This window comes from Rana temporaria, chromosome 4 (assembly GCF_905171775.1).
Source record: "Rana temporaria chromosome 4, aRanTem1.1, whole genome shotgun sequence".
NCBI lineage: Eukaryota > Metazoa > Chordata > Amphibia > Anura > Ranidae > Rana > Rana temporaria.
Genome location: NC_053492.1, coordinates 402,502,029 through 402,520,780, shown reverse-complemented (window position 1 = coordinate 402,520,780; position 18,752 = coordinate 402,502,029). Strand labels below are relative to the sequence as shown.

At 42.0% G+C, this 18,752-nt stretch overlaps 1 protein-coding gene across 5 annotated transcripts in view; it reads right to left on the bottom strand.

Annotated features, from left to right (window-relative positions):
* EHBP1 (EH domain binding protein 1) overlaps positions 1-18,752 on the bottom strand; it is a 636,728-nt gene that overhangs the window by 39,207 nt on the left and 578,769 nt on the right. For all 5 annotated transcript variants that reach the window (XM_040351212.1, XM_040351213.1, XM_040351215.1 and 2 more), the window contains 2 exons: positions 12,408-12,507; positions 9,270-9,343 (listed from right to left, as the gene is read on the bottom strand). In XM_040351212.1, the coding sequence (XP_040207146.1) occupies positions 9,270-9,343; positions 12,408-12,507 (174 nt within the window). The remainder of the gene's footprint in view (positions 1-9,269; positions 9,344-12,407; positions 12,508-18,752) is intronic.

Sequence of the window (18,752 nt, the reverse complement as noted above, 5' to 3'; positions counted from 1 at the left end):
ATTTCTTTTGTTTGTATTGGTATGACACAAAAAAATGGAGAAACAAAAAGCCAAATCTGACACATTCCACACTAAAATCCAAAAATGGACTGAATAAAATCATTGGCACCCTTATTTTAATATTTAGTAGTACACTCCTTGGACAATAATAACTGAAATCAATCTCTTCCTGTACCCAAAGAATGAGTTTCTTGCACTTCCTTACTGGAATTTTGGACCACTCTTCTTTCGCCAACTGCTCCAGATCTCTCAGATTGGAAGGGTTTGTTTTTCCCAACTGCTGTTTTAAGATCTCTCCACAGGTGCTCTATGGGATTTAGATCTGCACTCATTGCTGTCCAGTTCAGTACTCTCCAGCGCTTCGTCTTAAACCATTTATGGGTGCTTTGGGTAATTTTCCTGCTGTAAGACCCATGACCTGTGACGGAGACCTAACTTTCTGACACTGGGCCCTTTATTGCACTCCAGAATTCTTTGGTAGCCTTCAGATTTCATAATGCTATGCACACAGTAAAGACATCCATTGCCTGAGGCAGCAAAGCAACCCCAAAACATAGTGAACCTACACCATGTTTGACTGTAGGGACTGTATTATTTTTTTTAACCACTTAAGCCCCGGTCCATTTTGCAGCTAAAAGGACCTGGCCCCTTTTTGCGCTTCGGCACTACGTCGCTTTAACTGACAATTGCGCGGCCATGCGACGTGGCTCCCAAACAAAAATGACGTACTTTTCCCCCACAAATAGAGCTTTCTTTTGGTGGTATTTGATCACCTCTGCGGTTTTTATTTTTTGCGCTATAAACCAAAATAGAGCGACAATTTTGAAAAAAATCCAATATGTTTTACTTTTTGCTACAATAAATATCCCCCCAAAAATCTAAAAAAACATTTTTTTTCCTCAGTTTAGGCCGATACATATTCTTTTAGTAAAAAAAAAACACAATAAGCGTTTATTGATTGGTTTGCACAAAAGTTATAGCATCTACAAAATAGGGGATAGTTTTATGGCATTTTATAATTTTTTTTTTTTTTACTACTAATGGTGGCGATCAGCGATTTTTATTGTGACTGTGACATTATGGGGGACACATTTTTGGGACCATTGTCATTTTTACAGCGAAGAGTGCTGCAAAAATGCACGGATTACTGTGAAAATGACAATGCCAGTGAAGGGGTTAACCTCTAGGCGGCGCTGTAGGGGTTAAGTGTGCCCTAGTGTGAGATTCTTACTGTAGGGGGGCGTGGCTGGGCGTGTGACATCACTGATCGTCGTTCCCCATCACAGGGAACAGACGATCGCTGACAAGCCACTAGGAAGAACGGGGAAAGGTTTGTCTACACTTACCTCTCTCCGTTCTTCAGCTCTGTGACCCGATCGGTTCGCGGCACGCTCGCGACCCACGGCTGGGTTCCTAAAGGGGACATACCTGTACGCCCAGCCGTGCCATTCTGTCGACGTATATAGTCGTGCGGCGGTCCATAAGTGGTTAAAGGCCTCATTTATTTTTCTGAAAACAGTAGACTGATGGGCTTTACCAAAAACCTATAATTTTATATTTCGTCTGTCTAGAGCACATTCTCCCAAAGGGAATTTGGCTTCCTCAGGCAAGTTTTGGCAAATTCTTTGATACATTTTTCTCTTTTGTTCATGTTCAGGGAGATTAGCTACAGTATCATGGGCTGTAAACTTCTTGAGAATGTCACGAACAGTGGACCCAGGAACATTAAGATCTCTGGAGATGGACTTGTAACCTTAAAATTGTCCATGCTTTTCCACAATTTTTGTTCTCGAAGCCTCAGAAGATTCTTTGCTGCTCTTTCTCTTCTCAATGTGGCACACAGAGACACACAACAGAAAGGTTGAGTCAATTTTCATCATTTTAACTGGTTGCTGGTATGATTTCTATATTGTCAGCACCTGTTAATTGATACAGGTGAGTTTAATTACAAATTACAGGAGCCTCCCAAATTTGGAATGTAATTATTTCTTACAATTTTGAGAAGGTGCTAATAATTTAGTCCAGTCCATTTTTGGAGTTTTGCTTGGAATGCGTCAGATTTGGCTTTTAGTTTCTCCACTTTTTTGTGTCATACCAATACAAACAAAATAAATAAACACGAGAACACCAAAATATTTGTAATTGCAACGATTTTCTGGGCGAAGTGGTGCACTACAGACAGAAATGCAGGGGTGCCAATATTTTTGGCCATAACTGTAAATAGAGCAAATGGGGAACGGCTGGCCATAGATACTGTTTGGACAGCACATCTGAGTCCTGCAAACGTTCAAGTCTTGCTAGACTGAGTGTTTAAGTGCAAATCAGACACAGCTCAGTTTCTCCAGCAGGAGGTATCACAAATAATAAAAGAGACAGCAGTGAACACCAGCAGGAGGTATCATAAATAATCAAGGAGGCTGGAATTGAGGGGGGGTCAATTTCCTTAAACAATACAAAAAAAAAAATCAATGGTTTATTTTAATGATAGTTTTCTTTCAGACAAATGACATGTGTCTTCAGCTTCCACAATGCAATGTGATCTACTAGTCCTAAGTACATGTGACAGCTGATACACTGACCAAGTGAAGGCATTCCAAGACATGACAGTAGCTTAAATGACGATAGATCCTGGAGTATTCCTCACGGTGTATAGAAATAACATTTTAGGAAATGTAATGAGGTACAAAAATTTTAAGAAGTGTAAAGACCAATGTGCAATATCCCACAACTTTGAATAAATTAAACCTTTCCAGGAATATGGGGGTGCTATAGCTGACATACTTCTAAAATTGCTAGTTGCCTGGCGTATATGCTGGCCATAGCATAAGAGCCAGGCAACATACATTTGCAGAACAAGAAGATGTTAACAAAAGCAGTTTCCAAGGTTTCTCTCAGGCCTCGTACACACGACCGAGGAACTCGGCGGGCGAAACACATCGTTTTTCTCGTTGAGTTCTTGTTAGGCTCGTCGAGAAACTCGACGAGCCAATTTTCTTCATTCCCGTCGAGGAAAAAGAGAACATGCTTTTTTTTGGCTCGACGAGTTCCTCGACAGTTTCCTCAATGAAAAATGTACACACGACCGGTTTCCTCGGCAAAAAATCTCTCCCACCAAGGTTTTTGATGGATTCTGCCGAGGTAAACGGTCGTGTGTACGAGGCCTCGGAAAAGGTTTACTATGGGATGATAACCACACAAAATTGCTGAAAGTTGATCTGTAATTGACTGCTAGCAGGTACAGAAGCTAAAAAGCAGTGATGTGCAGTTTGGAGAGTTATCCGATGTTTTGAATGATACATTACTGATTCGGGTGCAGAAGGAATGGGGTGGCGAGTACCTTTTTTGATTGATACCATACCCATTTTCATGGGTGGAGGAGGGGGAACTGTTCATAGAGGCCTATTAGATCTAAGCACTGCCCTGGTTGGAGTTTAGCTCCACCTACTGCACTCAACAATCCAGTGCCAGAACTTCTACTGACAGCTGAGAATTAGACTGATGACAGGCAAAGGGACGCACAGGGAGGAGCTTAGCTCGGAGTCAGAGTTAACTTCAATGACTGCAAAGTTATGCACGCATCATACATACTAGGGGGAGTACAACTGGGGGTCTCCATAGTGGAGAAGGATCTGGGGGTTTTAGTAGATCATAAGCTCAATAATGGCATGCAATGCCAAGCTGCGGTTTCCAAAGTGAGAAAAGTCCTTTCTTGTATTAAGAGTGGTATGGACTCCAGAGAGAGAGATATCATTTTGCCCCTGTACAAATCATTAGTGAGACCTCATCTGGATTATGCAGTTCAGTTTTGGGCACCAGTTTTCAAAAAGGATTTCAGGGAACTGGAGAAAGTGCAGAGAAGGGCAACCAAACTGAAAAGAAGCATGGTGGAGCTCAGCTAAGAGGAAAGATTAGAGGAACTGAATTTATTCTCTCTTGAGAAGATGAGATTAACCACTTTAGCCCAGGAAGATTTTACCCCCTTCTTGACCAGAGCACTTTTTACAATTTGGTACTGCGTCGCTTTAACTGACAATTGCGTCATGCAATGCTGTACCAAAATGAAATTTGCGTCCTTTTTTCCACACATAGAGCTCTCCTGGGCAAAGCTGTATACGTATGGGATTTCGCCCAGGAGAGCCATTCTGCTGCAGTATATCTGCGTTAGCCAGTCGGGATCTGGTTAAATGTGGAAAAGACTCCCCCAAGAGCTTGTTCTGGCCTGGATTATTTCCTAAATGTACATAATAATATAACTGGGTACTGACATTTATAGGTAAAGTTGATTCAGGGCAATATCCGATTGCCTCTCGGGGGATAAGGAAGCATTTTTTCCCCCTGCTGCAGCAAATTGGATCAGGCTTTGCGTATTTTTTTTGCCTTCCTCTGGATCAACTGTGGGTATAGGATGGTGTATATGGGATAGTATTTTTTTTTTTTAAATGGTTGAACTAGATGGACTTAGGTGTTTTTTTCACCCTATCTATGTAATAACAGAATAAAGAGAAGCAGTAGGGTTCATCCATCAAAAGTCATCTTAAAGGGACCAGTGTGTTTTGTAATCCTGTTATATATCTGAAAATAAATAAGACATGGAAAGATAGAATGGTGCTTAAGAACCAAGTGTTTGTGTGTCCGAGCCCTAAAAGTGATTCCTACATTGTTTTTATCTGCATTAGAGCACTGTGATCTTGCTTCCCATGTGCCAGATTCCCTTTAAAAACAAGGCACTGCACTCCAGCCTCCTGCTGAACACTGCTTTTGTGTCCATTTAATCCAAAATCTTCCATTCTTTTGTCGCCATGAAATTACTAACCCATTCCATTTCTTCATGTTGAGTTTAAATGTGGATGGACTGATGGATATCAAAGGCTGTATGAATTAAGTTACATTTCTTTCGCAGGCTCCAGCTTGCACAGAAATCTCTAGACTAATTACAATTGATTTAATATAGATCCAGGTATCTTATCAGGTGAGGGAAGAAATTAACATGGACAGTCAACGGGTTAAGAGGGCAACATAGAGCAGCAAAAGACTGTTAAATATAATGCAACATTCAGAAACAAGCAGCATAAGCCCACATAAACACAACATTGCAACAAATTGTAAAGCCCTGTACACACGACCGGTTTCCCTGCCAGGAAAATTGCCAAGAGAGCTTTTGGCTGGGAAAACCGGATGTGTGTATGCTTCCTCACAGTTTTTCCGACAGGAAAACACTCGGGAATCCCGGCGGGAAAAAAGAGAACCTGCTCTCTATTTTCCCGTCGGGATTCCCGGCCTTTTTTCCCCGCCAAATTTACCAATACTTTCCTATGGGAAACATTGCGAGGCAGTGCCGATGGAGCATACACATGGCCGGGATTCCTGGCAAAAGCTCTCATGGCAGTTCTCCTGTCGGCTTTCCTGGCGGACGTTTTACCACCGGGAAAACCGAGCGTGTGTACAGGGCTTAAGTAGTGAACAGTTCAAGGGTTTTATAATGTAGACTATTGTAGAAAATGTACACAAATATTCTGAAAAACACATATATGCCTAAAGCTGGATACACACCAGGGCCGATCCGCCCTATAGGCTCACTATGCAAGCTGCTTAGGGTCCCGCAAAGCTGTGGAGGGCCCCCCAAATTACTAGAGGCCCCGCCTGGTGAAAAGTCATTTTCGGCCCCTCACCCTGCTTCTTAACTCGCTGGCTGCATGAGAGAAGAGGTAAGAAGTCAGTACCCCCCACTTCTCACTTTAATGTAAGATGTCATTTCCGACAGCAGAACACCCCCTCTTTAATGTGACATGTCACTGTTGGCAGCGCCCCCCCGCCGCTTCTCAACTTAAATGTGACATGTCATTTTCGGCAGCCCCCCCATGACATGTAATTTTACTTAGGCCCCCAGGGAGGTCAGGATCGGCACTGATACACACTATACAACTTTTGTTGTTTGATTTCCTTTAGATTTACCAACACGTGTGGTAGTGCAAAAGGGCCTGCCTGCATACAAATTTAAACTGTTACGGTTTGATCACATATTATATGGTTTTGGTAAATCCAAACGAAAAATCTAAAGAAACTTGTATAGTGTGTATCTAGCTTTACCAACGCATGTACACAAAAAGGGACACATTGTATACACAAAAATAGCAATTTTGTAAAATGAATATATTATAATATTGATTTTTGCATCGGTACATAAAAGTCAATTCACAAAAATTATCGCACCGGATTTTGCTCCTAAAGTATCAAAAATAAACAGTTCAATTCAGTTTGTGATTCGAACCTTTGATTAAATGTAACACAAGTGGCTTTGTAAAAATAACTGTGTTGTCAGATAATCACTGGAGACAATTTACTAAAACTGGTGTACATGGAGTTTGGTGCCTAGCCTAACAGAAAATAAACAATTCCTATTAACTCATTATCAGCTAGCCCAGTGGTCCCCAACCTTTTTGGCACCAGGGCAGGGACCATTTTTGTGGAAGAATTTTTTTCCATGGACCAGGGGGCATAGATGGCTTCCGGATGATTCAAGCGCATTACATTTATTGTGCACTTTATTTCTATTATTATTACATTGTAATAAATAATGAAATACTTATACAACTCACCATAATGCAGAATAAGTGGGAGCCCTGAGCTTGTTTTGTTGCAACTAGGTAAATGGGATGCACAATATGCAGCTTTACAATTGAAGTAAGTTGCCCACTTGTCACTATAAAGCCCGTCACCAGATGCAGCTTAACTGTCACTTGTCACTCACTGTTCGGGTTTTGATAGGAGTCTGCAAGCAATCAATTTATTATGGTCTCTGTGCAGTCAAACCTCTCAGCTAATGATAATCTGTATTTGCTGCTGCTCCCCAGTGCTAGCATCACCGCCTCAGCTACACCTCAGTTCATCAGGCATTTGATTCTCATAAAGAGCACGCAACCTAGATCCCCCACGTGTGAGTTCACAGTAGGGATCACAATCCTATGAGAATAATGCTTCCACAGATCTGGTAGGAGGCGGAGTTCAGGTGGGATTGCAAGCTATGGGGAGTGACTGTAAATATAGACAAAGCTTTGCTCGCTTGCCACTCACCTCCTGCTGTGTGGCTTGTTTCCTAACAGACAGTACCGGTCCAGGGTTGGGGACCGCTGATCTATATATACAATCAGTGCAGACTCCTCATTTGCCTAAAGACCTCAAGCTACTATTGAAGAAATAGCAGCTTACATTCATTGTTTAAGTGATTCTAAAGTCTATTTTTTTTTTGTTGTTAAAAATAAAAATTCTACTTACCTGTTTTGTATAATGGTTTTGCAAAGAGCAGCCCAGATCCTCCTCTTCTTAGGTCCCTCTTTGGTGCTCCTGGCCCCTCCCTCCTATTGAGTGTCCTCACAGCAAGCAGCTTGCTATGGGGGTACAACGAACTGAGCCGCATCTGTGTGTCCATTCAGACGCAGAGCCATGGCCTGGCCCCGCCCTCTCTGTCCCCTAATGGGCTCACTGATTTTGATTGAAAGCAGCAGGAGCCAATGGCGCTTCACTGCTGCCTCTGCCAATGAGGAGAAAGAGCAGAGTCTCTCGTGCAACTTCGCTGGATCGAAATGGGGCTTAGGTAAGTATTGGGGGGGGGGGGGCTGAGGCAGACTGCACACAGAAGGCTTTTTATCTTAATGCATATTATGCACTAAGATTAAAAAAAAAAAAATACATTTACAACCACTTTAATGTGGTTGTAAACCCTTTACTACCACTACAGGTAAGCCTATAATAAGCCTTACCTGTAGGCACATGAATATCTCCTAAACCTGCACCGTTTAGGAGATATTCACTGTAATTGCATGTGCCATGATGTGCACATGCGCACTGAAAAAATGGCTTGCTTGTGGCGTTTCTTCAGTAGCTGTGCTATGACCGGGGGCACCCGTGCGAGGGAGTGATGTCGTTGCGGCTCCTGTGAACCTGGAAATAACTCCGGGAGACACGTCGCCGGTCACAGCGGTGTACAGGGAACGGTGAAACAGCTTCGCTCTAAGGTAAGTATTTCATAATGAGCTATTATGCAATATATACTATCTCATTATGCCTTTGTCTTGCAGGTTGTTTTTTTTATTTATTTTTTATAGAGTTTACAACCACTTTAAACTTACCAGGAGAGACAGTTGTTGGACATGGAGTGAGTCTCTGCAATGTATTTTTTTCCCCCAAATTACACTAAAACATGTATAATTTCAAGCAGCTTGTTTACCCTCTGCCCTTTTCATTCACTTATTTGTTTACTGCTTATACGATTGTTCTTCCCATGCAAAGCAAAGTAAAGGCGTTGCTTTAGTCCTCTCTTCCATGAATCACATACTCGCGATTTCTTCATTTTTTCACCTCTATGTTCAGCTGTTGGAAGCAGGTGAATCCAGACTGTGCAAGCTGCTTAATTCATTCCTTACATAAAGCTATGGACTTTCCCCTTGTGTCAGCACTGGTATTTGGTCTTGCGCCTTTAACATGTAGTGAGTCTCATGACCCCCCTATACCCTGACGTAGTGGGCATTCTGCTGGCAGCTGAACAGAATTGTGGCAGAATGAAGGAAAGGTGATTATGCAATTCTGGGGAGGGAGGCAAGTGCAATGAACCTGTTGTTTTGCACTGGATAGATTAAGCACAGGTTTGCTTTAAATAAAGTTGCAGTTCAGACTGGTTGAAGGCCACACCTGGGCCAACAAATGTGTTCATAGATGGGAAAGTGGAATGTGGCATAATGACAGCCTGCAGCATTTGTCTATGAGAGCGCATTGACTCTTCATCTCCTTTCCTGACATACTGTATATTGCGCCATTTATTTCATACAATCTTTCAGCATCCATGAAAGTCCCTCAAACTAATTACAATTGATTGAATATGGATCAGGAACCTTATCAGGTGAAAGAAGAAATTACCCACTGACAGACTGAGAGGTCAATATGGAGCAGCTGACATTTTTTATCATTCAGAGGATGTTTGGGGCTCAGCAACAGAATACTAGCAGATGGCAGGGCGCCTCCTGAACTCTACTGGATGTGAATACAAACACCACGTATCATTGCGGGCTTTACATCGCAAATGATCCTCAAGATTATTAATCATTAGAAAGGAACAAATCCTCAATGATTACTGTAATGCGTTGGTCGCACGCTGATCTGTGCAAAATAAACTGAACATTTGCTGAGGAAAACAGTGCATCTGTACTTATGAATTTGAAAGTCTCATTAAATATGGCACTGAAAATGTTAATTTCCCCCCTCTTATTGCATCTTACCTTCTATCGCAAGCATGGCTCGCAACTCTCTATTCAGTAGCTCAAATCGTCTCTCTAGGTCATGTTCTTTTTCCCTATAGGCAAGTTGAGAGAGAAGAAAAAACACTAAGTTCATCAATATGTTAATTACTAAATCATTAAACACTTAAAGGGACCTTTAGTGAACATTGATTTAGGGAACTCATAACTGACTTTTCTCTAATGCATTAAGCCACTTCACACAAATGATACACAAACCAAGAGGAGCCTCTGCATTGGCTGCAGTAAATATGGCGTCGTTATTAAATCATTACATACCAACTACCATAGAAGTCAATATTATTTAAACATTCCTAATGAGCCAGTGAGGTTGAATTAGTAAAGCCGAGCATTTTTACTTTACAAAAGGAAGTTTCACTTAGCTTAGTGAATGAGGTGTAGAGAAGTGAAAACTCACATACCTCAAAAACTCAAAGAATACCTAATTACATGAAAGGAAAATTCTAAAAAAAAAAAATAATGTATTTTTTCCCTGCACACAATTGGATGATTTAAGTCGTAAGAAAAGAAATGGCTACACATCCAGGAATTCCGATTGCCTTTTATTGTTCAAAGTCATAACACCAAAGACACCAACACAAGGTCACGTAGACGCGTTTCACACAAACATCTTGTGCTTAATCATTGGTGATGATTAAGCACAAGATGTTTGTGTGAAATGCGTCTACGTGACCTTGTGTTGGTGTTATGACTTTGAACAATAAAAGGCAATCGGAATTCCTGGATGTGCAGCCATTTCTTTTCTTACAAGTTTCCTACAGAGGCGGGCCGGGGGTGGCACTCTACGAGATATTCCACCTCAGGTAATAATCATACACCTGGAGCAGCGGCTCTTTTTCTTTGGATGATTTAAGTCAGTACAGCTTCACCTCATTTAATAAGTGAAGTGAATTTTAACTTTAAAAAGTGAATTTTCACTTAGCTTAGTGAGAACAGTGAAGCTGTGACATCTAATGTGCATGAAAAAAAAACACTTTATTTAAAAAAAAAAAAAAAAGCTTCACCTTATTCACTTTTGCTGCTATACTCTTTTGGTAAAACAACCATACTGATTTAGAAGAAATCACCGCTCCAGGATACCAATCAAGAGTTTCCTCATCAGATCCAAAGCCACGGGTGCTGGCAATGCATTTTCTGGACAGCCGCACTCCTAAAATTAATTGCTTTTATTGTAAAATCAAAAAACACACAGGATACATGCCACATGCCACAGCAAACGGGGTACAAGCGGACGCGTTTCACACCAAACCTTAGTGCTTATTCATAGCTAAGTGAATAAGCACTAAGGTTTGGTGTGAAACGCGTCAGCTTGTACCCCGTTTGCTGTGGCATGTATTCTGTGTGTTTTTTTATTTTACAATAAAAGCAATTCATTTTTGGAGTGCGGCTGTCCAGAACATTTTCCCTTCATTTTGCATGATTTCGTTTGGAGCATACAAAATAAGGCTGCCATAAATATATAGTATAGTGGTTTTAACATATATCCATGCAATGAGAATGCAGACGTCACACCTGCAGAAAAAAAAAAACATATTTTGGGAAAGTATGTCACATGATTCATGTTAAAGCGGAAGTTCCACCCAAAAATGGAACTTCCACTTATCCGGTTCCTCGCATCTATCCGGTGTCACATTTGGCACCTTTCAGGGAGAGAGGGAAACAGATACCTGTCTAATACATGTATTTGCTCCCACATGCAGCGAAAAATCGCTGCAGTATTCGCGGCGATATACGCCATGTTCGGCCCCTCCTTCGTTCCCCCTACACTGTCTTCTGGAAAACACACAGGCCCCAGAAGACACCAAGGATCAGTCAGAACGCGCAGCCCAACTTGCGCATGTGCAGTAGAGAAACAGGCTGTGAAGCCGCAAGACTTCACTTCCTGATTCCCTTACTTAAGATGCCGCACCTTCACCCGAAGCTGAGGGACAGGCCGGCTTCGGGTGAGGACATCGCGGGCGCCCTGGACAGGAAAGTGTCCTTATTTTAAAAGTCAGCAGCTGCAGTATTTGTAACTGCTGACCTTTTAATTATTTTTTTTTGCAAGCGGAACTACGCTTTAATGTCTTTCCCTGATGCAATTTATAGTCAGCGTTTATGATGGTGAAAGAAAGAGTGCTTACTTTTGCAGTATAAAAATAAGGAAGAACGAACTTTGTGTCTTGAAGAAATGTGCAACGTTTACTTCATTGACCTATGCTAAGTGCCATGTCTAGAGGCGATTGAATGAAGGATCCCCAGACAGGCCACAGATTGCCTACTTGCTTGCATGTACATGCATACAAGCCGATGCCCGGGCTAGATGACAGGTTGCGAATCACAATCCTTTTAAGTCCTTGCTCTTTTATTCTTCCTGCAGCAGCCAATTAAAAATAGGGTACACTGATATATCGTATAACCCCAGCAATAATGTTTGTTCAATCTGTGAATCATGATCTGTAATGATATTATAGGTCAACATAGAGCCCATGACATTTATATAAGCATAGGACTATGAGGTAATGTGTCTATTTGACCATGAAAGTCCTCTGTGACCTCTCTTCTATCATTCTATTTTACAGCTTAGGGTATCGATCTACCTATTGAGCTCTCTCCACATATACATACATTCATTTACAATGCAAAGTAAATAATCTTCAATCATTTCTGCAGATTTTACTTTCTCTTGCTGTTAATCCCCCCCCTCCGAGGGTCAATCTCACGCTTCCCAAACATGTCCTAACTTAGCTAGCAGGGAACTTACTAGGTCACCAATGCTTGTTAGTAGCTTGTGATAATCCAGCTCCTGAGTGTCTAACCGAACAGGAACTAACTGGTAACAATGAAAGGTGGAACTGACGTTGTCGAAGTGAGTTTTGGTTTCCCAGAGATACACAGGTAGAGTGACGGGTGCAGTCGCAAAATCATCAACCTACTTACGCTTATTTGTGTCACTCAAAGTAGAAATTCAAAGGGCCAAACAACGTCTGTCTGGCGCCAACATCACTGGAGGGCAGAAAGCCTCCCAGGTAGACATCAGTTATGCTGGGGTGCAGAAACTGCTGTGCATATGGGATAAGCTGCATTGTTTCATGAAAGAGAGATAAACGATATACTTACAGAAGGGAAAGCTGGTTCATTCTCCGAATCAAGGCATTTTTCTTGTTCACAAGCATGAACCATTCCTGCATCAGTGTCTCCTCTTCCTCTGTGTACAGACCTGAAATAATACACAACAATGTAATTATTACACTTAGGCCTGCAAGGTTTGCACATTTTAACATGCCCCTGTACTTTACTAGTAAGTATAAAACATATTAGTGTGATAGAGGAGGGAAGAGAGACTCTTTACTGGTTCCTCAATGGTGCAGGTTTTGAAGGATGTGTTTACAGACTACTTTAGTCCTATGAGCTTTCATGTGGTTTACCATGGAAACCCTAGGATGTTAGCCTTTGATGGAAGCAGCCATTCATGGATCATATACTAGCTTTGCTCCAGTGACACTTTACCTATCAACCACTTCAGCCCCGGACCATATTGCTGGTCAAAGACCAGAGCACTTTTTGGGATTCGGCACTGCGTCGCTTTAACTGACAATTGCGAGGTCGTGCGATGTGGCTTCGAAACAAAATTGGCATCCTTTTTTCCCCACAAATAGAGCTTTGTTTTCGTGGTATTTGATCACCTCTGCGGTTTTTATTTTTTGCGCTATACACAAAAATAGAGCGACAATTTTGAAAAAAATGAATATTTTTTACTTTTTGCTATAATAAATATCCCCCAAAAATATACTGTATTTATTGGCGTATAACACTCACTTTTTTACCCTTAAAATAGAGGGTAAACTGTGTCTGCGTGTTATACGCAGGGGGCTGTGGAAAGTTTTTTTCCTGAAAGTTCCTTCTTAAAGTTAGGGTGCGTGTTATACGCCTGTGCGTGTAATATGCCGATAAATACGGTATATAAAAAAATTGTTTTTCCTCAGTTTAGGCCGATACGTATTCTTCTACATATTTTTGGTAAAAAAAAAAATCGCAATAAGCGGTTTGTGCAAAAGTTATAGCGTTTACAAAATAGGGGATAGTTTTATGGCATTTTTATAATTTTTTTTTTTTTTTACTAGTAATGGCGGTGATCAGCGATTTTTATCGGTACTGCGACATTAGGGACGGACACTTCAGACACATTTTTGGGACCATTGGCATTTTTATAGCGATCAGTGCTATAAAAATGCATTGATTACTATAAAAATGCCACTGGCAGGGAAGGGGTTAACACTAGGGGGCGAGGAAGGGGTTAAGTATGTTCCCTGGGTGTGTTCTAACTGAAGGGGGGGTGGACTGACTTGGGGAAATGACTGATCACTGTTCATACATTGTATGAACAGACGGTCAGGCATTTCTCCCCCTGACAGGACCGGGAGCTGTGTGTTTACACACACAGCTCCCAGGTTCTCGCTCTGTAGTGAGCGATCGCGGGTGCCCGGCGGTGATCACACCCGCCAGGCACGTGCGTTGGCGTCAGGGGCGAGCGGGGGGTGTGCGTGCCCCTATTTGCTGCTCGGCGAGATGACGTAGATATACGTGATCTCGCACAGCAGAGCCGACCTGCCGCCGTAAAACTGCAGCGGCTGGTCGGCAAGCAGTTAAGCTTCATATCAGAGAAGACACTACCCCAGAACTAGCATGTGGGCATTTAAAGGGGTTGTAAAGGTAAAAAATGTTTTTCCTAAATAGCTTCCTTTACCTTAGTGCAGTCCTCCTTCACTTACCTCATCCTACGATTTTGCTTTTAATTGTCCTTATTTCTTCTGAGAAATCCTCACTTCCTGTTCTTCTGTCTGTAACTCTACACAGTAATGCAAGGCTTTCTCCCTGGTGTGGGGTGTCGTGCTCGCCCCCTCCCTTGAGGGGGCAGGGGGCGAGCAGGAGAGTAAGGACACTCTCTATGTTGCAGATAGAGAAAGGAGCTGACTCTCCTGCTCGCCCCCTTCCCTCTAAAGGGAGGGGGCGAGCACGACACTCCACACCAGGGAGAAAGCCTCGCATTACTGTGTAGTTACAGACAGAAGAACAGGAAGTGAGGATTTCTCAGAAGAAGTAAGGACATTTAAAAGCAAAAGCGAAGCATAAGGTAGGGTAAAGGAAGCTATTTACTGATTTTTTTTTTGCCTTTACAACCCCTTTAAGTCAGGGCATATCTCATTCTATCAGTCTTCTCACAAAAGTGTTTTGTTTAACATCCCTTCGCTAATACTTCGAACAGTACAATCTTAACAGTTAGGCCCCTTTCACATGTGGGGACCGTATGTCCGCATTTTCATCCATTAGTTGCAAATGAAAACGGGACATACATTTGTCCCTATGTGATTGCGGGTGTCAGCGGATGACATCCGCTGACACCCGTAATCACCCGTCTCCGCAAAGCTCCGATTTTTCGGACGGAAGAAAATCCTATTTTTCTTCCGTCTGGCGGATCAGATCGGGTGAACACGGACATACGGTCTGTGTTCATCCGATCACCCCATAGGGGAGAGCGGAGGAAAGACAGGGCGGTCCCTGCACAGTGTGCGGGACCGCCCTGTCAGCTGACGGCTCAGCGGGGATTTTACGGAGGATCCCCGCTGAGCTTATGGACACATGTGAAAGGGCCCTTCTCTGTGTTCTCTGTGTTTTTTTTACTGTCCTAGGACTTCGCTGCAGATATACTGCCCCAAAGGTGTATGTGTACAATAAATAAATAAACCGCAATTTAGTTACATTGTTCAGGTCTGAATTGCTAATGAGATAAAGTCACAAAGCTCCAACACCAAAAGATAGAACGGCTTGCACTGGGTCTCATTCACAACAAAGCTTCCATCTTTGCCACATTTCATATATTTTTTTCAAGTATGAGATACCAGAAGCAGCTAGCTATAGATTAGCTATACTGCAATGTTTTAGGGCACTGCTGTCTGGTAGGTATTTTTTATCCTTTAAAGCACATATGTCAAACACAAGGCCCGCGGATCAAATCCGGCCCTCCAGGACTTGTCACGTGGTCCTCGCGCACCCAGTTTTGCAGCCGGAATGTGCCACCTCCAACTTTCACTCTCCGCTTCCGCTGCCAGCAAGGTGAGGCAAAGCTGCCTACAAAAGGGAGGTACTAGAGTCAGGCAAGATAGGAGAGAGATGCAAGGAAGCGTCGGGGAGGGGGTTGGTGTTGCACACTGTGCATAGCGCACCCCTAAACCTTGCACTCTGTACACAGCACATCCCTGATTATACGTAATGCACTCCTGAATCCTGGACTCTGTATACAGCGCACTCCTGGACTCTGCACTCTGTACATAGAATAATCCTGAGTTCTGCACTCTGTACATCATGTACTCTTGAACCAAGCCCTTTTTACGTATCACACCACACATACAATTGGTCCTTTTAGGGCAACCATACTGCTAATGCAGCTCGCAATGAAATGGAGTTTGACACCCATGTTTTAAAGGGTGGTTTTAGTTATATTATAAGCAGTTAGTGATAAAGTACTTTATGTGAGCTTGACTGCTAAAGGGAAGCATGAGATGCTTAGTACCCTGTTCTATCGCTCAGAACAACGTGATGGGACTCAATATGCAACACCTGTTTCAAGCCTTAAAATCTGACCCCCATATCTCAAAATCCAACATCACCCCCAATGCCTAACTGCAATGCTCTAAGCCTCTCAAACCAATAAACAAGGGTGCATTTGAGGAAGGGGGTCGTATTCTCCAGAGCTTAGAAAAAAGGGGTGATGTTCTGCTGACTTCCATCATCCAATCATGTGCAAGCAAAAATGCTTTTGTTTTATGTTCCTTAAACATGATTGGGTATTCTTTGCAAAGTGAAATTTCACCATATTCACTAAGCTCTGGGGAAAATTCATGGCAAACTGAACAGCCTATTTTATTTGCCTTTAAATCAACATTATAGGCAACCCTTAACTTAGTGAAGCGGGCTGGAATAACTGGTGACCATCTTCTATGGACCCCTTATATATAGAACGATATATCTACAGCAGGGGTCGACAAATCCCGGGCGCCAGGTCGCCATGGCGACTAGAAATAGGGTCCTGGCGACTTGGCTTGGAAGGGGGGGCAAAAAAAAAAAAAAAATTTTTTTTTTTTTGTGAGCTGGCACCATCTGGTGGTGAGCCGTTGGTATTACAAGTTATTACCACCAGATGTGTAAGCTGGCGCCATCTGGTGGTGGTCGTTGGTATTACAAGTTAAGCATTACAAGTTAAACAGCAATTCTAATGTCATTTTTCACTATTTTCACTGCCATCTTCTTCCCTCTAATTAGAACCCCCAAACATTATATATATTTTTCTATCCTAACACCCTAGAGAATAAAATGGCGATCGTTGCAATACTTTCTGTCATGCCGTATTTGTGCAGCGGTCTTGCAAGCGCACTTTTTTGGGGAAAAAAATTACACTTTTTTTAATTAAAAAATAAGACAACAGTAAAATTATCCCCATTTTTTTTTAATATATAATGAAAGATAATGTTACGCCAAGTAAATTGATACCCAACATGTCACGCTTCAAAATTACGTCCGCTCGTGGAATGGCGTCAAACTTTTACCCTTTAAAATCTCCATAGGCGACATTTAAAAAACTCTACAGGTTGCATGTTTTGAGTTACAGAGGAGATCTAGTGCTAGAATTTAATGCTCTCGCTCTACCAATCGTGGCGATACCTTACATGTGTGGTTTGAACAACGTTTACATGTGCGGTCGCTGCTCACGTATGTGTTCGCTTCTGCGCGCAAGCTCGTCGCGACGGGGCGCGTTTTCTGGCTCCTTACTTTTTTAGCTGGCTCCTAGATTCCAAGCAAATTTGTCAACCCCTGATCTACAGGCTTATAGAACACAGAGCAAATAGATAAGCCTAATATACTTGAAGAAGGATTTCAAAACAAAAAGTAAACATAGATGCTAACACTGAAAATCTCGGGTGTGCAAACAACTAAATAGGAGATGCTTACAGCAGAGGTGGAGGATGTAATATTCTGTAGGACACTTAATTTATATGTTCAGTGTTGTAGACACAATCCTTTGTATACAGATATCCAGACAATTTTCCTCTGCAGCGTTTTATCTGCATCATCAGTACCAGCGTATGTGCAGCCTATAAATATAAAGCAATGCCGCTCTCTTGCTTTACTCCCTCGGTATTCCAAAGCTGGGGGGAAAGGCATGAAATCCTGCCTGATAATGTTTTGTCAATAACTAATAACAGATAAGAAAAGGCTCTCAATACTAGACAAACAGATGGCTTCCCTGGACAATACTTGATTTAACAAGCTATTTGCTATATACTTAGGCTCTGGGGTTAATCAAAATGTATAATCTGTCATCTATGAAAATGTTCTTCAGTAAAACCCCAGATGAAGGATGGCGGACTTAATGAATGTTAAAACACCCGGTCAGATCTCTTTGTAAATATGGGATAAATCAAAAAAGACTGGACTAAAGCATGTCACTGATGTTTGGTTAAGACTCCAAGAAAATGTGGACTTATGGACTGAGTAAATATAAGCTAAAAGAAGGATGAAAATAAAATAAGTGATCAGCATGTTGAACCAGTGAGATATTTTTGGATGGCAACATATTTCCGCAAGCAGCCCCTTTCCCACCACTTATAAATACTAACTGCTTTCAAATAAATATGATATTCAAAACGACATGCTTTAGGATACTGATGAACATATAAATTCTTATGCATAATAAAGCCCCTCCTTCTCAGCATGTCAAATATGGGTGTGGGAACAAGGAGAGCATGACTCCCTCCCCCGAAAATATTAAAGCAGGGCTGGCAGAGACAACAATTCCAGTTATCTGGAAGAGCAAGCTCTACAAGAGCAAGTGATTTGATTATAATGTGCATCTTACAGATATAAACAGCTTTGTTCATAAAAACTAACTTTTTGTTTAGACTACTATTCTTTGAGGTACCAGCAGATAATAAAAATGAATCCAGTCATCTTGTAGGAAACTTCTGTGGAGGACCAAAAGAACCTTCACAAGAGAGAAAACAAGAGAGACGACTAAGAGAAGTAAGGCCTCGTACACACGACCGAGAAACTCGACGGGCGAAACACATCAGTTTGCTCTTCGAGTTCCTTGTGAAGCCATCGAGAAACTCGACAAGCCAATTTTCTCCATTCCCGTCAAGGAAATAGAGAACATGCTTTATTTTTGGCTCGTCCAGTTTCTCGACGAAAATGTACACACGACCGGTTTCCTCGGCAAAAAAATATCTCCCAGCAAGTTTCTTGCTGTTTTTTGCCGAGAAACCTGGTCGTGTGTACGAGGCCTAAGACATAGTTTAAATGGCTAGCAAGACTGAAAAAAGACACTAGTTCATCTATAGTTCAAACAATAAAAAAATGACTAAATTAATGGAAAACTCTTATATTCAGAATCCTATAGACACAGGTAAT